This window comes from Oryctolagus cuniculus, chromosome 2 (genome assembly GCF_051225735.1).
Source record: "Oryctolagus cuniculus isolate XC-2025 breed Fujian yellow rabbit chromosome 2, ASM5122573v1, whole genome shotgun sequence".
NCBI classification, from domain to species: Eukaryota; Metazoa; Chordata; class Mammalia; order Lagomorpha; family Leporidae; genus Oryctolagus; species Oryctolagus cuniculus.
Genome location: NC_142868.1, coordinates 16,310,412 through 16,332,870, shown reverse-complemented (window position 1 = coordinate 16,332,870; position 22,459 = coordinate 16,310,412). Strand labels below are relative to the sequence as shown.

Here is a 22,459-nt window from a genome sequence, read left to right as displayed (position 1 = left end):
TCATAGAGAGAGATTGATTCCATCCTCTGTTTCACGCCCCAAATTTGGTGTAACAGTCTCCAGCTGGGACTGAAGCTGAGCAGGGACCTCAATCCAAGTCTCACCTGAGCTGTTACTCCTCCTCCCTGGGTCTGCATTATCAGGAAGTTAGAATGAGGCAGAGAGCAGAGCACTGAACCCAGAAACTCCTACAGAGGACTCAGACGTCTTAACCAGCCTCTTAACCACTAGTCCAAAATGCCTACTCCTCAAACTTTTTTAAACTTCAATTGTCACATTTTTTGTCTCCACATAAGCAATTTATGAAGCATTTTCATAGTGCCTTTGCACAGAGAAAGCCTGGAATTTTTTTTCACTATTTACATCCATTATATAATATTTACTTTAATTAATCTACTGATGTTAATCAAAGGGAAAACTGTATGTGCTTGGGAAAGGAAGTATATGTTTCAGTAACATTCATCAACCCTTATCGACTCTGATGAGTGAATCCTGTTCTCAGTGATGTGGATGGTGAAGGAAGCTGACAAAACCAGACCTGTGTCAAATGATGGTTACAGTCAAGGGGGAAACAAGATAGAGGACAAATATGTGGGTACCTCTAACAGTGGTGTTTGCTAAGAAGTATAACAGGATTGGAGGAGGTGAGAGAGAACGGGGAGAGGAAGAGTGTGATTATGGATAAGGAACCTCCGGGCCTACCCAGACCTCGGTAGAGTAAACTACAAGTGCTACATAGGCACATACCTAGCATAATCACAGCCCATGGAGGAGATTCAGCATGGCTGCAAGAAGGAATAAGGGCATGAAATGAGAAATGGGATCAGTTATCGAAAAGTGCTCAATCCTTGTATTACACTTTTAGAAAAATGAATGCTATTGGAAGATTGTGAGCAAAGGAGTCGTGGGGTCTGACTTGGCTTCAGAGATTGCTCTGGCTTTCATTTCTATGGAATAGAATATATAAAGGCCAGGGCAGATGCTTAGAGATGACCGATGAGAGCAGTCAGGACTCTGGTGGCTTCTGTCTGTGAGATGACACTAGGTGGTCAGTATTTGCCGGATGTATTTACTATTGATTTCTGTGTGACTGCCAGTCTCCTACTTGGCATCTGCTGGAATATAGATGGTGTGTACCTGCCTGGAGAATTCACCCTTCTGAGGGAGATGGAGGGTGAAAGTCCACCCAGCAAAAGCAGTTGATTTAAAATGGTCATGAGCACAGGCTCATGTGCTACTTACACTCAATTCTCGTTTTCTTCATTTCTTGATAATGACTTGATGTTCAAAAGGTGAAGATGAACACCCTGGGAATTGTACCATAATTAGCTTTGCAAATAACCTCTTCACTTCCAACCAGAGATGGTAATTTTTTTTTTCTGAAAACTTTTATATCATTTTGGACTCTTTCCCTCCTCAGCTGTCACAGTTAATTGGTTCACAGTATATGTGGATTCCATTACCTAGGTATCTCTCAGATCCAGCCAAATCTGTCCAGTCACATTCATAATTTATCTCTCACCTAGATACCTGGAATAGACTCAATAATGTCTCTGTCTTTACCTCAGTCATCCTTTTCCCTCTTTCCAACCCCCAAACAATTCTCTGTCCAGCAACCACAGGGACCTTTATAAAGTAAAAAGGTGATGCTGCCCTACCTCTACTTACAACCACTCAGTTGGTTCCCAGTAGTCTCAAAAATGAAAAATAAACAAATTCCTAATTGTACTTAAGAGAGTCTTTACAATCTGGGTTCTCCTTGTCTTATCAGCCCCATGTCTCAAAATACAATCTATTTCTGTCCAATCCATCCAATCTGTGTTGTTTGTATCCAAGTAAACTGGTCTAGGGCACTAAACTCTTACTCATGTCCAAGATGGCCTCTCTTGATTCCAAGTAGTTGCAACTGCCATTCCATTCACAGTACACATCCTCTATGTCTTTGTCTGATCCTACATTAAGATCTCAACTCAGATGATTTCTTTCTGTCATAAATCCTGTCTACATTCAAATATAGGTTAAGTGTTTATCTACTGAGGTCCATGATGAACCACCTTTTCACTAAATAAAATATTGAATAATCACCTCCTTATTTTTCCTAATTATCTATTGGAATGTTGGCTTAAAGGGGGCAGGGCATTTATACACATCATAACCTTAGCACTTGTGTCAGTGTTGGGTAATTGATTTGTTAAATTATTTTGTATTCATGGAAAAGCATAAGAACTTCATGGTTAAGCACATTGAATATGTAACTGATCTATGTTGATGTCAAAGTATTGAATTCTGCTCCATTCAGGGACTGAAAATAGTTATGATGTTTATTCTGATTCATAACTTTTCCTTCATCCATTCCATTATGTTTCCCTTGTTTCAAGTCGGAATGTTAAAATTAATGAGACATGGGTTGAATTTCTACCCTCTACTATTTGAGTAGACAAAAAGACCTAAGATCTCTTTTCATGATTTATTCATTTAACTATATCAAAATAACATAAAAGCAAAGTCTAGTTGCCTTATGGGAGTTATCCCTGATAACTTATCAATAGTGTGATAATAGATTTTTATTAAAGATTATAAGCTATAGGTGAAAATCCCTTGAACCATTATTCCCCTTCTACTGCCTTCCTGTGCTCTGCGTATAGACACAGAGGTACAAACACACCTCCCCCCCCCATACACATTTGGTCAAAGAGCCTATCACCCTTTAATTTAGAAAATGGTAGAGTTAACTACTTTAACACAATGGCCCATCCTCTACTCTTTGAAGCTCTCTCAACTCCTTTGAAATATCATTTTCTTTTTTTTTTTTTTTAAAGAAGAGTTACAGAGAGAGAGACAGAGAGAGAGAGAGGTCTTCCACCCACTGGTTCACTTCCCATATGGCTGCAGCAACCAGAGCTAAGCCATACCAAAGCCAGGGGCCAAGAGCTTCTTCCAGGTCTCCCGCATGGGTGCATGGGCCCAGTGACTTGGAGGATCCTCTGCTGCTTTCCCTGATGCATTAGCAGGGAGCTGGATCAGAAGTGGAGTAGTCAGGACTCAAACTAGTGCCCACATGGGATGCTGGCGCCAAAGGCTGAGACTTTAACCTGGTGCTCCATAGAACCAGCTCCTGAAAAATCACTTTCTAAAGTCTTGCTACACTGTACTCCCTTACCCCTTTTGCTCTGGTACTCCCAGATCCTCCTGGTCCTAGAGAGTTGCTCCTTTGATCTTGATTCTCTCTATAAATCTCTTTTCCATGAACATCTCACTCCCTCTTGTTACTTCAACTGTCATGTTTAGTTATTTAAATTCATAATTTTTGTCTCTAACTCTGGCTCTTCTCCTAAGTTACAACCACATTTTACAGCCAAGCCTCTCTCCTTGAAATTCCTGATTATTTCTCAAATATAATTTATCAAAAGTTCCTCTATCTTCACCTTCCTCTATGCTCCTGTTTCTAGATCTGCTGAGCTGTCTGAGCCTTCAAAACTTTCCTTTCTCCTAGAAGAAACTTAAGTCATAGGAGTACTCTTCTGTACTAGGCAACTTGCTTACTGGCAATCATTGATATTTTTCCAGTGAGTCAAGCAGGATGCTCCTCTGTGATGACTGAAATTTGGAGATGGATACAGGCCATGACCAACAGTACCTGGGGATAGGCACTTTAAGGAAGACCCTCTTAGCTAGAGATCAAAAAACCAGAAGTGATGCTACCTGCCATCAAGAGCTTCCTTTTATCTTATCCCTTTGTAAGTCTCAGTTTTTCAGTTCTTCAAGTCCATGAGTTATCTTCAACAGCTTTTTAATTTTGTCAACTCTTCAGAGCCAGTGAAATGTTAATAAATAAATCCCCCACGTTACACAATCAGCTCAGATCACCTTTGATGCCTCCTGTTCTCAGCCTTTGCCTAACACAATTTCTGTGCCCTGTCCCTTTCTGCCCACTCATATGAGTGGTTTAAGCCATCATAATATCGTACCTACTGGTCTTCCTATGTCTGGGATCTTTTCTTCCATTGTGGTTGCTTTTGTTTTATGCGATTATCAGAGGAAGCAAACAGGAAATTGCTTTGATCCTGCTACTCAACTGTCCAGAAACATTCTTCAGGTCCTCATCATTCTGCTCCCTTATGGACACTTGAGATTCCCTAACATCTGGCTTTCTGCACTTTTACAGCATGATGATTTTATTCATGCAGTTTCAAATGCCTGCATGAGGGAAGAACTTTGTCTTACTCCATCCTTCCACTCGTTCAATAAATAGTTAAGTCTGCAATGATAAGTTCTCTTTAGGTACTAGAGAGAATGTGATGGACAAGTATAGCAAGGAGTTGCACACAGGAGCATCTATACAAGAAGGAGAGCTAGGAAATGGATATGCTAACCAACACATGATAACAATGAAAGCTAAGTTAAGGGAGAGTACTAAGAGCTATAGAAAACATAAAACTCAGTGATTTGGTAGTGAGTGAAGAGGCAGGGATGACAAGACAGATGTACTGTTTCTGGTAGAGTGGTTAGGAAAGGCCTGTTTGAGAAGACAGTGCCTGGAGTTGAGTGGTGACAAAGAGAAATAAATAAGGAGGCAAACTTGGGTTAAAAAAATAAGTCTACACAAAGGGATTCTAAAGCACAAGGAGCATAGGAAAGATGAATCTTGATTTATCTAAAAAATTAAAAGACCATGTGTAGAGAGTGCCATTATTAGGGGGATGGAGGAGGTTGATATTAGTCTGAATTGATTTCAAAGAGAGCCCAAAATACGTTGGGGAGTTTGAATGTCAACTCCTATAAAATAAACAGCTATTAGAGAGCAATAAGTAAGGAAGTTATATGAAATATAATTGGCCATTGTGTAAAAAGTAGACTCTAGAGCACGGGGGTGAACGCAGATGGGACCATGCTGCATGGTGGCACAGGCCTAGGTTTGTGTTAACAGGGTTGGTGAGAATCAGTCAGCTAGAAACTGGGTTTCAGGAGTGGAGTCAACAGGATTTGTTGAATTGATTGTGACATAGTCTAGCATATAGGGAACACTCAGAAAGTGTTGTTGATTGACTCATTAAAGGAATGAGTGAACTGCTCTTCTTGGTCAGATTCCATGAAGCATTCTTTGATGGACCCCAAGTTCCTACTTTGCAACTGCTCGCCCACCTCTGAAATCCTACCTCATAAGTTCACTCCCTCATGGACTCCAATATTGTTCCTCGGATTCAGCAATTTACATGTATTTCTTACCTCCCCACCCAGAATGTAAGTTTTTTCATTGTATTTATCCCTCACAGTCCCTTGCATGGTGTACAATCAGTATCAACATCTTTAACAATGAATAAATGCAAGAATGAAGTGAGATGGAAATCATAGGAAGCTCGAAGTCCTCAGATAAAGTGTTTACTAAGCTCTGGTGACTGAAATCTGGGGATCTTTCCAAACTGATAAAGCAATTACACAGCTCAGTTACTTTAGGTTGTGTTTTGATTGAATGCCGAGGATGAACTGAGGACTGAGAGTGGCTGGCTTCCTTAAAACCTGTGAAACTATTCCAATCTGGCTTGTTCACACAAGAAAAGGCTCTCATTGAAAGAAAAAAAAAGCGGTTTCAGGTTTTCTCTGCCACTTCCACTTACCAGCTTTGCAAGAAATGAAGTACCCATTCCCAATCCCAGTTCCTTCATTTGGCAAATGGGCTTGGCAAATGGGCACCACGATAGAAATACCAGAGAGATGGCTGCTGAAGAAATAATTACTCTTATAAATAGAGCATTTTCCCTGAGTGCTTCAACTGCACTGTCACATTTGTTGCTCCTGACAACACTCTGGGGTGAGTGCTTGTATTATTCCCACTTTATAAGCTACCAATAGAAAAACACTTTCCACAACACCTAACATGGAAAATGGCTTTTTGTAAGTACTAGAAAAGAAATACATGCCAATCAAGACATGAAGTCAGATTACCTGTTTTTTAAATTTATTTACTGTTTAAAAGGATTACTTTATTTCTTTGAAAGGCAGAGTAACAGAGAGGGGTAGAGACAGAAAAACATCCCATTAGCACTGCTCTGAAGACATCTTGCATCTGCTAGTTTACTCCATAAGTAGCTGTGATGATTGGGTTGGGCCAGGCTGCAGCCAGGAGCCTAGAACTCGATTCAGGTCTCCCACAAGGGATACAGGGGGTCCAAGTACTTGGGTCATGTTCAATACTTTCCCATGGACATTAGCAGGGAGCTGGACTGGAATCAGGGCAACTGGGATTCCCACTTGTGCTTCTATGTGGGATCTTGTATTGCAAGAAGCAGCTTAACTCACACCACGAGGCCAGACAGTGCTACCTGTTTTTAAAACCCAGTTTTCTTGGTATTTTTGGCCTTAAATAAGGCAAACTTTCATAGCCTCAATTTTCTCATGTTTAAAATGGACTGTTGTAATGATTGGGATAAAGCTGTTGCAAATAAAAAGACAAAGGTGTTTTATGAAGTTTGTGGAAAATAAAATTATGATAAAGATATATTTTGCTGCAAAAAGTTTTGCCTCTCTGCCTCTCCAATAAATAATGAAAGTGTATCTGCAGTCCATATGAGGTTTGTTTTATAATATACATTTTCCCTGAAATTTTGAGGACCTCTCCTATAGGTAACATCATGAGTAGATATAAGTGGCAGAAAGAAAATGATTTTTAGCCCAAGCATCCTTAGGAGAAAGTGTCTAATGGATCTTCAAAGGACAAACCTCTCATTTCCCCTTTGTTTTGTTTTTGTTTTATGTTGTGTTGTGTTTTTCAACTGCCATGAACTATCTTGCAGAATGTCATGGTCTATGACTCTCATGTTCAGAGGATTACACACTTTAACTAAAAATGAAATCTTGGCAACTGGAGAACTTCGTTCCCGTCTGGTTTTACCCACCTGAGGATGTCTGAGTCCATTCTTTCGCATGTTACCTCCGAGAGCCCTTTCTCCGTTCCTGAGTGCCAGCTCCTTCATTACCTTTTGTGATCCTCCCAGAAATTCTGGGCAATACGGGCACTGAGGAGCACTCTCCCAGTTCTGCATCCCCCAGGATTCTAGCCCTGCAGCTTCTAGTTCATCCTGGGCTCACACAGAGTTGTTTGTGACCACTGAACCGTCCTCAGTCTCATCATTAACTTATACTTTCTAAATTGTTTAGTGTTCCTTTGAAGGATACTTCCTCAGAGTCCTTTCTCTGTGAAAATCAAAGTTCAGAGACAGAAATGTTACTTAATCTTGGACTTCTCTCCTCAAAGACAAGGTTTATTTTCTGTACTTTAACACACACACACACACTCATGCACATTTATCATAACTGGCTCTAATGTAGAGTCTATCTTTGTAGGTTCTAGTATTTTTCTTCTTTTATTTAAAATGTTTTTTCTTAAAAATAATTAATATGTCACTATGGTAGGGCTGGCAGAATAATGACCCCCATTATCCTAGGAATTTGTGGATATTTTGGGTTACACGTTAAAGAATAATTAAGGTTACAGACAGAATTACAATCCAATCACTATTCAACTGACCTTATGATAGGAAGGTTTGTGGGCTGCCATCATGGCATAGCAGGTTATATTGCCACTTGAGACACCAGCATCTCATATTGGAGTGCAAGTTCAAGTCCTGGATACTCTGCTTCTGATTTGGCGTTTTGCTAGTATACCTGGGAGAGCAAGGGAAAGTGGCCCAATTATTTGGGCTTTTGCCACCCATATGTGAGACCAAGATGGAGTTCCTGGCTACAGGCTGGCCCCGCCCTGGCTAGAACTGCAGGCATTTGTGGAGTGTACTAGTGGATGGAAAATCAATCTCTGAGTCTGCCTCTCCTGCTCCTTCTCTCTTTCTCCTTGCCTCTTCCTTTCTCTTTTGCATGGCCTTTCAAATAAATAAATCTCTAAAACATAGGATGAGTATCCTGGATTATTAAGGTGGACGCGATATAATCACAAGGATAAGTGAAAGAGGGCAGCAGAAGAGTGTTAGAGTGATGGATGTGAGAGACTCAACTTTGCTGCTAGCATTGACAATGGATGACACCACAAGCCAAGATATTCAGGCAGCCTCTTGATTCTAGAAGAGGCAAAAGAAAAAAGGAATTCTGTGCTAGAAACTCCAAAAGGAATACAGTTCTATAAGCAGTTTGATTTTAGACAAGTACCACTCATTTCAGACTTCTGATCTTCAGAGCTATAAGATAAAAATTTGTGCTGTTCTAAGCCAGCAAGTTAATAACAGTTTCTGACAGCAACCATTGAAACTAATCCAAACTTATTTCAGCATTTTATGTAGCAGATACACTGATATAAAAGAAGCAACCTCTGTGTGATAAGCTACAACAGTGTTGACTGAGTGTGGGAAGCATGCCATGCCCCATAGGGGAATAATTTCCTTTCATGCCCTCCATAGCTCTGTATCAGAGTTTACACAGGAGATTTTTCTGATCTTCTGTCTATGAGAACGTTTTCCCTTCTACTCCTTTCCAGCTTGTATCATAGTTGTTATATAGACATCTTCATTTCCCATTAGCACTGCACTGAAGACCAAGCTATGTGCCAGTGGTTTCAGCAAGTTTAGAGAAAGCCCCCCACCATTCATCCTAGTGGAAACTGCCTGAACATTTACTCGGCTTTGTTCATCATTCATCAAATGGGCAAAAGGGGATTTCTGTACTCACCAGGATCTCACATGATCTGAACTTGCAGGTGAAAGCAATAATTCTTATAATTGTGTGTGTGTGAAAGAGAGAGAGAAAGAGAGAGAGAGAGAGAGAGAAACCAACCATAAGGGTAAAGAAGGGATTTAGAAGTATTTTAGGTAAAGAATCTTGAGGACTATACAAAATACTCTTTCAATATAGTCTTATAACTCTTCATTAAAAAACGTGTGGTCGAGATAAGCATTCAGTGTCCCTGGAGACAGGGAATGCATTTACTTTAAACCTGTTGAGTTCAGTTTCTAAAGTGCTTCTGTGATTCACAAAAGGAGCTGATGCAGCTCTGAGAGGACCCAAGTGTGTCTCTGGGAATCCCGTAACTGAGATCTGAAAGAATCACAAATTGATGGGATGCAGGCCCTGGCACAAGTGAATGGGAAGGCACCACGGGGCCTGGGATGGGACCTAGTAGGAAGGGCCAGGGCCAGCCATGACCAGTGCACCACCCATGGGAATGCCATTCTTCATGCTTTGAAAACCACCTGCTTAGTTTCCAAGGTCATCTTCAGCTGCAGCTGTGAAAGTCAAGTTGAAGACATACTTGTCTAATTATAAGGGCCCCAGAGACTGTAGCAGGGAGGCAGGACTAATTCAAGGAGAAAGACGCCCTCACACATCCCTTCCCTACAGCCCTCTTTGATTCGTGTTTCAGACCACAGCTCTATGACAGTCTTGGGTATCTCACGAGTAGAAAACAGACCCAATTCATCTTTACATTCCTAAACCTCACAATATCTGTGGTAGAGGATTGCCTGTTTCTTCTCTCTCATCTCTTCTTTGCACTTTTTCTTCCTGTCTTCCTTCCTTCTACACTTCTCACTTCTCATTTTCTAGCCCAGGCTCCTTCTTTTATCTCATTTATCTTTTTATCATTGTTCTGTTTGTTCCGAGGAAAGTTCTTGGTCCTAAATCAGTATGAGGTTAAAGCCACATACCTTTCTTGAGATCTTTTGCATTTTATATCTTATTTCTCTTTGTGTGTTGAGGTCACATAACAAAAAAAAAAAAAAAAAAAAAAAAAACAGTTGTTTTGGAAGAGTGGCATAGTGATTAAGAGATGACTGAGAGACATGCATTTCAATCCATACTGCCTACGCTTGAATCCCAGTTCTGCTCCTCGTTTTAGTTTCCTAGTAATGTGTACCCTAGAAGGCAGTGGTTAATGACTCAAGTAATTGGGTCTCTGCCACACATATGGAAGACCTGGAGTGAGTTGCAGTCTCCTTGCATCAGCACGGGCCAGCCCCAAGTCTTGTGGGCACGGGGAATTAAACTAGCAGATGGGAGATCTCTCTCTGTCTCTCTTTCCATCTCTTTCTGACTTTACCTCCCTGTATCTCTGACCCTTGGACCAATTAATTAAATAATTATTCTTAACAAAATAAAACAAAAGGATGATCTTCCTATTTACCACCCCTGGAACATTAAGAATACTGACTCTTGAGTGAGAATTCTGGAAGCTTTAGCATATAATGCTGGGCAAGTGACCTTGGATTTTGCATCTCAGACTCCTCATCTATACAGTAGTGTCCCTAATGTGAGTTATCCTACTGGCTAGTTCTGACCATTCAAGGAGGCAGTTTGAGTAATGCACTCAGCATATTATATGTGCAGGATTGAGACTAAATGTTATTATAATGCCAATTACAATGCCATAGATAAAAACATTTCTTTTAATTGCAGGTATTATTTTTCATTTTAATTATTGTTATCCTGAAGAATCACTGCCCTAAGCCACCTTAGGATGATAGTACAAGGAAGATTTTTTTTTTAAAGGGACCACATCAAACGGGATATGACAATATAGCTGCAAAGTGTAATTTGGATTAGCTTGGTGAAACTAAGAACCCATTGAGTTCAGTCTACAAAGGACAGGAAGAGGAAAATTGAGAAGGTTAAAAAAAAGTCATAAATCATTTTCTAATGGAAACTGCCTTGATGTACTTCCACATAATCTGCTAATTTGTTTATATTAAGATCACATACTGTGTATGTATGAGAGTGACAATGACACTTCATCAAGTTGATGTAAAAAGAGAATTAAAATATTAGTTTATCTTTGGTGCAAAAATGAAATCCCTGTACAATTTTGTTAAAATATGTACTTTTTACTAGCTTTTTGAAAACTCTCATACTTTCAACATAGGCTAAAACAATACTGCTGGAAGCATCTTAGGTTGGAAGACATTTTTCCTCTCAATTCTCTATGTAGAATCTAAACCACCTATGGATTCAAGATTACATTCAAAACGGAAGAGTGTGCAATGTTTAATTGTTTGATGGACATCCATGCATATATATTTTTTACAGAAATTCATTTAAGATCTATTTAGTAAACTTTGAGAGTGAGACCTGAAGCTAAGTGCTAAGTGAGAGAATTTGAATCCTATCATATTTGAACAGAAAGTTCATCTGAAAAACATTTAAGGATCTTCTCAAAGTAATTGAGAACCCCAATACAGAGAGGCAATCTACTTTGGGGTGGTAGTAGCATGGGGATAGAAAAGAGGTTACCCAAGGCTGAATAGCTTTAATTGCTTTTGTGAGAAAATCTTAAAATCAGAAGAGTCATTAAAAGTCACTCAGAGATCCTGTCTTTGTTATTTGCTCCATCAAGCCTTGATATGAAAAGCCCTCTTTCAGCAACTGTGTAATATGATTTTTCTCTCCTGCTGAGGAGGCCTCCGTCTAGGCTTATCACTGTCACAAACGCTGCCTTCGTGTGTGCACAAGTGTGATCCAGGCAGAGTCGCCCCTGGCATGACTCCTGGGCTGACTTGATCAGGCTTCTCTCTTCGGTGGAACTTTCTGAGGATTCCCTCATGCTGAGCTCTTCTCCACTGGGTCACTTCCCAAATGCATACAATGGACAGGGCTGGAACAGGCCAAAGTCAGGAACTCATTCCAGGTCTCTCACCTGGTGATAGGTACCAACCACTTGAGCTATGATATACTTCACAAAACGTGCATCAGCAGGAAGCTAGAGTTGGGAGGAGAACCAAGATTCAAACCCAGGCATTCAAATAAGGGACGCAGGTGTCACTACCATCAGCTTAATTAACAATTAGACCAAAGGCCAAACTCTGAGGAGTATTACTTAGCCAGAGACGATCACCTGAAATCTGAAACAAAGCTACAACGACAGGGGAGGAAATGATCACTCCCAGGATTTAGATACATCATTTCTCTTGATATGATTTAACGGATCACAGTCGATTGTGGGCAGAAAATTGAAGGTCTTGTCACTGACCTCTCTCATTCTCAGCCTGGTCAATTAGCTTTGGCATATCTCCTAGAAGTAAGATTTTTCACTTCCTAAGAGTTGTGAATATTGTCCATTCACAGTCCCTAACCAAAGCCCCAGTCAAAAACAAACAAAAACATTCAACATAGTTCAGAGAATTCTGGAGTGAAATAGTAAGGAGTGAAATGTGTAGGATTTAGTACTCGGGACACCTAAGTCCAAATCCCAGCTATGCCTACTGCTACCTCAGTTTCCTGAGATCCCAAATTGGTTCATCTTCTGAAGCCATAATTTTCTCCTTGAAATAATTTAGGTCTCATGGAACTCTGAAATGATTCATTTAGTTAATATCTGTAAAGATTTTAAAAGTGTATGAAATATATAACTTCTCCATAAATTATGGCTGCTATGATTTCAGGAATAAGTCAGGAATAAATCCTGGTTTTCCCCTACATTGAATATGAATTTACAAAAGTACCAATCCCAATGCCTCATGGATTTTCTTCATCTCGGAAATAGTGCTAACACTGAACTTAGTGGTTTAGAGTGAGATCAAACTAATCTAAACATATAAAGTGCTTGGTATGGTGCTTGGTTTAGAGTCAGTGTATAGGAAGTATTAGTGTATTATTTTGCTCTTCTTTTTCTTTGATATGAAAGACATCTGCTCACTACTCATAATGTGAAGAAGGATATGTACATGGCAATGAGGGAGAAAGCTGGGGGCATATTTTAATAAGACAAACTGAGTTGGGGCTAACAGTGTATGCAATCAAGTGGTTGTGGGTTCAGCCATCATCTGGAGATACTTTTAAAACAATAGGCAGTAAACTATTCTTTCCCAGGATAGCCCTAGAAAACCTCTTTCCCCAGATTTTCCCTTCTTTATTAGACTTTTCTGGAGAAATATAAAACTCTTTTTAAAAAGATGTATCTATTTATTTTTTATTCAAAAGGCAGAGTGTAGAAGTAGAGACAGAGAAGAGACAGAAATAGAGACAGAGACACAGAGAGATATAAATAGATCTTACTTATGATGGTTCATTACCTAAATGACCAGACTGAGCCAGGCCAAAGCCCAGAGCCAGGAATTCCATGTGGGTCTCCCATATGGTTGGCAGAAACTCAAAAACCTGGGCATTCACCCACTGCCTTCCCAGGTGCATTAGCAGGGAATTAGATTGGCGTAGAGCATCCAGGACTCCAACTGGCAATCCAGTATGGGATGCTGATGTTGCAAGTGTCTTAACCTGCTATGGTAAAATGCTGGTGTCTATGACACTCTTTCGATTGTGCTATTACTTTACAAAATCCCACTGTAGAGCATGCATGTGAAAGATCTCCTGCCATCCTTGAGAACCAAGGCATCCTGTAACTGGACCTAACAGAAGGAGCCCAGAAATCCATGTCCTAATGCTAGCTAATGTCAATAGGGAAGACTGGGCCTCCAAGACACTCAACTAGTGGATCTTAAAACTACAAATGAAGTTGACCTGAAAAGGAATCTGCCTGCAATCAGTAAAAGCATATCCATAAGTATTTATGTGAATTTCCAGAATGGTGCAGACTTCTTTCCTAGAAAATGAGATGTGGCCATTTTTAAATGCTTTGCCTAACTCTATATATCAAGAGATAGCAGACAAACGTTTTGTTGAAATCTGCTGAGGGGTTTTATATGTACAAGCGTGAATTTGAGAGCCAGACAAAGAAGTGTTTGAATTCTGGATTACTGGCTCTGTGACCTTTAGCAAGTCATTTAAACTCTCTGTACTTTAGTTCTTTCCCACAATATGATATTATACAGGATTAAGAGACACAGTTATATCTGACTTGACCTAATTAATTTCTATTTTTTTTAAACTTTTAATTCACTATAGTTAAACATTGGTGGAAATTCCAGATAATTGTTACAGTGTTTATTTTCCTTCCAACTACTAAGACCTGCTTTTCCCTCACCGGCTTGCTGACATAACTGCAAACAAAATGTTTGGATGTATGGGTGGTTCTATGGATAGATACAAAGGTACCTCCCGTAAACATATTATCCAAAATGAAAAGGGTTAGCTTGGCAACCCAAGTAATTTCCTAGTGCCCAGAGGAGAAACACAATTCTATGGGCTAGGGTGATCAAAAAGTCTTCATGGTAAAAAGAGGGAAACCAGACCTTGGAGCAGGATAAGGGAACAGCAAAGACACTCCATCCAAGGGGACCCTAAAGAAACTCCAAAGAGGTGGCATTTCCATCATAATCCCACAACTACCACATACTGAATAGGAAACACCCTAGACTGGGCTCCCATCTCTATATTCTGAACCAAATTTCAGATAATGATGAGAAGGAGATGGTAGAATTCCCATTTAAAACTAGGAAAACAGACTCAAATATGGGACACTTTCCCCAAGGTGACACACTAAGCAAGGGACAGAACTAGGACCTCTCTATCTATCCCAAACTTGACTCTGACTTACTACTTCTAGTAATGACAAAAGCCACTGTTACGCATGGTACCTTCCTCCCTGAAGTCTCCCTCCTTTCACCACCACACACCCTTCCCTGCATGAAGTTGCCTTTCCCTCTCCTGTGCTCCTGTTCTCTGCAGAGGTGTCTACTCAGGAGCTGGTGAACTTATTGGTCACATCCCACATCATGTCTGCTTCCCCCACTAAATGCTAGGGATGGGCATGATTTGTCCTTGTAGCATTCGTGTGCCATTCACAGCTAGTAGTAGCAGCTTTTAATATTAGTAAGGAAAAACTGAAGGAATGAATGCCTTTGGGCTTCTAGGTACTATGTCCACTGCTTGGCAAGTAAGTTAATCCTTTTATGTTTTGGTTTCCTGCCTCTAAAAATGAAAATTATTGTAGGCCGGCGCCGTGGCTCAATAGGCTAATCCTCCACCTTGCGGCGCCGGCACACCAGGTTCTAGTCCCGGTCGGGGCACCAGATTCTGTCCCAGCTGCCCCTCTTCCAGGCCAGCTCTCTGCTGTGGCCCGGGAGTGCAGTGGAGGATGGCCCAAGTGCTTGGGCCCTGCACCCCATGGGAGACCAGGAGAAGCATCTGGCTCCTGGCTTTGGATCAGCGCAGTGCGCCGGCCGCAGCACGCCGGCCACAGCGGCCATTGGAGGGTGAACCAACGGCAAAAAGGAAGACCTTTCTCTCTGTCTCTCTCTCTCACTGTCCACTCTGCCTGTCAAAAAATAAATGAAGAAAGAAAGAAAGAAAATGATTGTAATATCTCCCACTCAGAGTTCTGGGCATGAGTTTATTGTTGATACATCATGATAACATTGATGAGCACATAATAAGTGGTCAGTAAATATTAGCTACAATTATAAGCTCATTTAACTCTCCTAATTCCCTTTAAATGGAAGACTTTAAATGAAGGATTATAATCCTGACTTTACACACCAGGAACAGTTTTCAGAGAAGTCTACATGTCTTGTAGAAGATTCCACAGCAAGGAAAAAGCAGAACTTGAATATGATGCTGCCCCATAGGAGGTGCGTCTCAGATATGAGTGAGTTCACATATATCCAGGGGCCACATTGAGCCTCTTCATGTCCATTATCAGCCTGGGCTTGAACAGGGTGGATAAAACCAACACAGTGATTAAGCCAGTGTGGTCCTAGCATAGTCCAGAATCCACAATCATTTCCATGAGGCTGCCTCCTGCTTGATGGCGTTGGGATAAGGCAAGTGATGGCACCTTGGGACCAGCACGACCCCTGCTTCCCTGTTGATAAAAATCACCTGAACTTATTTTTCAACCAGATACTCCAGGAGTGTCTGAGTAAGACTCTCCACAGCAGTCAGGCTTTTTCAAAATGATTTAATTTTATTTATTTGAAAGGCAGGCACACACACACACACACACACACACACAGAGAGAGAGAGAGAGAAGAGTTCTGCCAGTTCGCTCCCCAAAAGCCCACAACAGCAACAACTGGTTCAGGCCAAAGCCAGGAGTCTGGAACTCAGGCCAGGTCGCCCATGTGGGTGGCAGGAACTCAAGTGCTTGAGCCATCACCTGCTGCCTCCCAGGGTCTGCATTATCAGGAAGCTAGAACAGGCTTGAATCCGGACATTCCTGTTTGGGACGCAGGTATCTTAACACTTCAGCTGCTAAGCCAAGCACCCACCCTGCCACGAAGAGTGTTCTTAACAAGCACTTCGGGGTGATGCTTATCATCAGGGAAGCCTGGGAACCTGGTTGGAGAGTGGCTGAGGCTAGATGAGCAGGCTGACTGTGGCCCCCACCCCACAGGTGGCAGTCACTGGAAATCAAGTCCTTACAAGGTTTTCTCTGGGCTTCCCAATATCCATGCTTGGAAATATATTCAATAGAAAGTCCCAATCAGTTTCCCTAATCACGCTCCCGCTGGATCAGTGAAGTCCCATGAGCAACCAGTGCATGGAGGCAGCTCGGGGGCTCCCTCTTGACCGTCTCCGAATCATTTTGCTCCCACACTTTTCTCCCTGGAAAAGCTGCCCAAGGGTTCTCCCTGGGGCTTTCTGAAAGGGACTGCAGGCGTCAGCCGGTAGCACTGATTTTTTTTTCTTCTCTAGCATCTAGAGAGGGGGCTGAGCTGTCTCCCGGAGGAGGCTCTGGGAGGAGAGGAGAGAGCAGCTGCTGTGGCAAAAAGGGGACATGCACAGGCTTCCCAGGCAGCAAAACTAGCGCACAGCCCTGCCCAGCCTGGCGTCCTCAGCGCGTGGAGCGCGCTGCACGCTCGAGGCAAGTTTGCTGGGAGTGTCCCTGGTCTCCACCGACCCTGCAAATTCTCCAGTTTGCCAACTGATGCTTCCCTCGCAGCTCTGAAGTCAAAGTATCCGCCGTCGCAGCACAGAGCCGAGAGGCTGGCTGGCGGTGCACTGTGGTCTGGGGGGAGCCCAGCCAGGCAAATGCCAGGATCAGCATGAGAGGCTGGACCTTGGCCCAGGTCTGTCCTCACTCCGGGGGGCCGCCGGCTTCGCACCGCGAGTCTGCGAGGAGGAGCCGCTCACTTTTCCCCCTTGCAAGTCTTTGTTGCAAGCCAGACGTTGCTGGAGTCTCTAATTAACTCCCTCCGCTCCGAAGGGGTCCGGAGGCTGGGATGCTCTGCCTGCTTAGACGATGTTGACTCTCGAGTGGGAGTCCGAAGGACTGCAAACAGTGGGTATTGTTGTGATTATATGTGCGTCTCTGAAGCTGCTTCATTTGCTGGGACTGATTGATTTTTCAGAAGGTAAAGTGGTCGCTTCCAGTCCATGCCGTTGGTCAGGTCTGGTTCAGAATTCGATGCAGAAGCTGCAGAAGTTGAGAAAGCTTAATGCCCCGAGTAAAAGTTGGGAAATATGCATGCTTGGCATAGAGCACCTTATGGACTGGACAGTTCGTTTCTGTCTACCCAGATGGTTGAGGGAAGGGATACAGTACCATTCTCGTTCTGTTAGAAGCCTGTTGAGGTGCATGTGTCTTGTGGGTTAATTAGATTTCCAAGGTGGGAAGTGAGGCCTCCGCTGTGAGGTGATAATACAGGTTGGTTTGGGACTGTCAAGTTCACATTGGCTACCACGCCTTAATGTCATTAGCAATCGCAGGCTCTGGGAGAACATTTTGATTTGTAAGAGAAATATTTGTGTGTGCCTCATCAGTTAGGAGGTGTGGGGTACGGCTGGGTTGTTGATTATGATATAAATGCATAAGCTTTTGGTATAAATTGAGTTAATGGGTGCTCAGCAAAAATGCGCTCTCAACACTTAATTTGCAAAAATGTTTCATTTACATTTCCCAATGAGCCACTTTGCTGGTTTCTCTTTCTTAGGAACTCAAACACACAGTTAGGACAGAACTGCTGCTACCAGTACGTATCTTATCCATACAATGTAAATTGTACTTTTGCTTGTTAAAATCCATTCTGTTATTTAAAGATTGGAGAATTTTTAAAAAGTTGATGAAATTTCTTCTAACAATCTTAATATAAATATGTATATGCACATGTGAGTAGATGCATCAAACAATTCATGGAAAACTGGAATTCAAAGTTTATTTTGGTGAAAATTTTTTTGAAATATATGGAGAATTATTTTAGTAATATGCATGCCCATGACTTTTCTGAAGATCTTTGGTATGCGTGGATTTCAAAAATTTTGCAACAAATAAACATCTAATTCCATTTTCCATGAACATTTTGAAGTACCATATGTGTGTATGTATATATACACATATGATAGAAGCACACATATGTACATATTTTTCATGAAATAATATCTCTACTAAAATAATATATTTTGAATTACTTAAATCATTTGATGTCTGTTCTACATCTAAGCTCTGCTTTCTTCTCAAGAAAAAGAATGGAGTCCCTGAGATACTAATATCCCTTCCAGATAAGGATTTTTTTTTTTATTGACTAGGTGTACTCTTTACGTCTCATATGATATATAGTATGGAGAGATGGAAATATTTAAACCTGGCCATGCTTCTTGTAATATAACTACAGGAGGTAGAACCTGCTAGCTAAAATGACATCATCCCAGGCACATCTGGTATATAGGTTGTTTCTATGATTGTGTGAATGATAGTCACTCTGTGTTATATTCAGGAAGTTATTTTTTCTATGAAAAAGGTTCACTAGGTTCTAACTATTCAGACAAACATAAGAACATAAAAGTTCTCATGTTTTTATATCTTCTTTTAAGTATTTTCAATCTATGACAAGTTCTGATTTGGCACAGTGAAAATAATAATGTAATGAGATTAAATAAAACCTCAAAAATGAATGTTTTTTTTTCCCTCCATATTACACAGTGATTTTCTTTATCCCCTGGAAGAAAAGCAATGTATAAACAAACTTGTCCAAGTGTTACAAAACAAACTTGTGTTATCGCAACACTTCTTCATCAATGCACTAATGCTGGTATCCTAATAAAATACAAATAAGATAAATTCCATTTCTATCAATAGTGTTTCCAAACATGTTGGCATGTTGGGTTTGGTTCTTTGGACTTAGTTGAGCCATAGTCCCCAGCTTGAATGCATTGTGCTCCAGATGGCTTCATTCCAGAGCCAGGGAGTTCTTTGAGAAGTCAACTTTCTCTGCACTCTGAGATACCATATAGTCGTTTTCTTGCCAATAGTCATGACACATAGATTGAAAGTCAAAAGTCCCAAACTCAACAGCCCTGACATGACTCAACTTTTATTGCCTAAGCTTCATTTTATGTCACTTAAACTCAAAGTTTTTATGTTGCAAATTCACATTTGCATTCCAGTTATATGAAAAATAGAATCGTAAACCTAATCGCCACCCCCACACCACAACAGTAATCATAGAATTTGAGCCAGTCTGAAGCGTCATCTTTGGGATAGATACCTAAATCATATCCATATCTGCAACCACATCCAAATATATTTTTCTGCTTATACACACATATATAGATATGCTACATACTAATAGATAGTATGTGAAATTTCCAGAGAGATGGGAACTTTCACACATTGAGTTCAATCAGAAGACCCAATTGTGATAAAATATAAGGATGCAGATGACCACCATATATAAGGTAAGAGATGTATTTATTTATTTGAAAGTCAAAGTTACAGAAAGCAAATCACACACACACACACACACATACACACACACACACACACACAGAGAAACAGAGAGACAGAGAGAGAGACAGAGAAAGAGAGAATCTGCCATCTGCTGGTTCATTTTCCAAATACTGGACTGGTCCAGTATGAAACCAGGAGCATGGACCTCAGTTCAGGTCTCCCATGTGAGTGACAGATACCCCAAGTACCTGGGCCTTCATCTTCTGCTTTGCTGGGCACATTAGCTGAAAGCTGCATCAGAAGCAAAGTGTTTGACTTAAATCAATGCCCCAGTATGGGACAAGATAGTCCCAAGTCATAGTTTAACCCACTGCACCATGACATTCACTGTGGATCAGTTATTTTTTGTTCAGAAATATAAATTAGGAAATTCTGGTTGAAACCAACTCTCACATTTTACGTAGGTAATAACTTCAACTCAAAGAAGTTAATTGATTAATCATAAGACAAAACTGACAAAATCAAAATGACTGAATCCTATACTGTGTTTGTCCTACTACATTACCAACAATTTTTCCTTTACTACTCTTTCCTAACAATATAAATAGAATAAAGGAAACATACATGGGAAATTGTCTGAGATTTTCAATGTTATTTGGAAGTGCCCACTGATGTTGTATGAAATATCTAAGGGAAATGCATTAATAAGAAATAAGATCATAGAATAGGCACTTAATTTCTACAAAGTTTTGATCCCAAACCAAGTATGGGACCCAAGAATACGACATAAACAAAGTCATACCAGTGACTGTTATCATAGATTAAAAATAGAATTAGAGGGGTGGGTGCTGTGGCATAGTAGGCTAAGCCTCTGCCTGCAGTGGCAGCATCCCATATGGGCTCCAGCTTGGGTCCCAGCTGCTCCTCTTCTGATCCACCTCTCTGCTATGGCCTGGGAAAGCAGTAGAAGACGGCCTAAGTGCCTGGGCCCTTGCACCCACCTGGGACACCCAGGATCCTGGCTTCGGATTGGCCCAGCTCTGGCTGTTGCAGCCATTTGGGAAATGAACCAGCAAATGGAAGACCATTCTCTCTGTCTCTCCCGCTCTCTGTCTGTAATTTTGCCTCTCAAATAAATAAATACAATAATGAAAAAATAGAACTCGATCAAAAGCATGCAAGGAAGCTTCATGAGTCCTTTGCCTTCTGATTTCTGCTCTGAATTTTGCTCATACACGACTTTCAGTGATGATGAATGGCCAGGCTAAGCAGAGGCCAGCAATGAGACCCAATAAGACCATGAGAATTCTGGCCAAGGCCTCTTGCCTATATATTCTCATACTATGACAATTTAAGCTCTCTGGCCACCAGACAAGTAAATGATCAGAAAAAAAAAAAAGGTGGCTGAAGACTAAGCCACAATCTGATCGTCATTCTTTCTTGGTGCAAATCATAGAAAAGGCTGACAAGGTTTTTCCCAATCTGCATTACTAAACATTGCACTAAGGTTGAACCACACAGATAATATCGGCTGTACTAAATCAGTCATTCTTTTGGTGGAAAAATGAAGACTGGGCCAAGAGCAGAACCACGAGCTTCATTTAGGCAACGTTGAGCCTCTGTGTTCTATCATCTTTAATGCTGATCAGAATTAGCCATGGATTGAAAAGGGTTAAGAGAAACAATTTTTCCATGTAAATTAGTTTTCAGTTTTCAACAAGTCCTAATTTTCCTATTTAGAAAAAGAAAATTCTTTCAATTGAAATCTAAGATTTAAGAAGCAAAGGCAATTTGTAAAGAAGATTAAAATGAGTAATGAGATTTTTATACAATGATTGAGGTTTTACACATATCCACTCATTAATGAGGAGCATGAGGAAGAATACCCACAAGATTAATCTAATCACTCGGAGGTTTAGTACGAATATATGTCATGTTAAATTCTAAATGTGTGCAAGGCCTTCCTTGTGTATAGACTAAGATGGTGGGAAAGTGGAAGGTGAATATTTAAGCTTCCTCTGTACAGCTACATTCTAGGAAGGGAGTCTAATTGCCAGCCAAGACCCACAAGGAAGCACGTGGGCGCAGACCCGAGCCACAGCCTGTAGAGGCACAGGTGAAGATGCTTCTGGAAGGGGCTCCACAGAGGCCTTCTCCACGGAGAGAGAACAGTTGTACGGCACTTTGAACCTAGAGAAGGATTTTTCAAATTGGAGACCGGGGAAAGAGAATCTCAGGCTGAGGAAGGATCTGGAGCTGTCTGGAAGCCTTGACAGGGGCAGTTTGCGTGACGAAGGGCAGTGGATTGGGTGTGGTTTGTAGGACAGGGCTTTCAGAACATTCAAACGGGAGCTGTGGTGGGGAGGTTACTGGGTGCACACTTACTCAGTGCACACTTACTCCCTGACTAGTGAAGAGCTGTTGGTGCAAAGTCTTCATTTTTGGAGAAACAAATAGGACAAATCACTGTCAGGTGAGTCAACCAGAGAGAATGTGAAGATGAATTTAGAAATAACACAGTAGAAGCAGAGACACTAATTATATTTCTATGGCAATTCAGAGGGGAGATAATAAAGGCAAAAATCTATATAATTCCCTCTCAATAAAGCACTTTGGGTGAATTATCAATCTTTAGTTTCACTAGAAGTTTTTATTTAAAATTATATCCATAGCCTGCAGCTATTCTGAAACAATTTAATTGTATTTTATTTCAGGGGGATGTTTGGCTTTAAATATTTTTCTTATTGGAAGGATGAAATATGGATCACACAGTGTTTATAGTTACACATATAGTAGCTTAAACATTCTGATAGGTTTATTTAACATTTTGCAAGGCCTTCAATTACTCTGAACTTTTTGTTTTGGAAAAATTTACACCTAAAACTGTATAGAAAATGATGTAAAAATGATGTAATGCACTGTCATTGTCCATCATTCAACTTCAATAATTGTCAACATTTTACC

General features: G+C 40.9%; 1 protein-coding gene across 7 annotated transcripts in view; it reads left to right on the top strand.

The window, feature by feature from the left end:
* Positions 1 to 22,459, top strand: part of KCNIP4 (potassium voltage-gated channel interacting protein 4) — a 1,209,654-nt gene that overhangs the window by 933,941 nt on the left and 253,254 nt on the right. Inside the window, exon 1 of one of the 7 annotated variants that reach the window (XM_051842096.3) lies at positions 16,540 to 17,183. The exons of 5 other annotated variants lie outside the window; for them this stretch is intronic. In XM_051842096.3, the coding sequence (XP_051698056.1) occupies positions 17,072 to 17,183 (112 nt within the window). In that variant the 5' untranslated portion in view covers positions 16,540 to 17,071. Of the gene's footprint in view, positions 1 to 16,539; positions 17,184 to 22,459 lie in introns of those variants that run through there. One more of the 7 variants, XM_070068105.2, reaches the window with a different exon arrangement.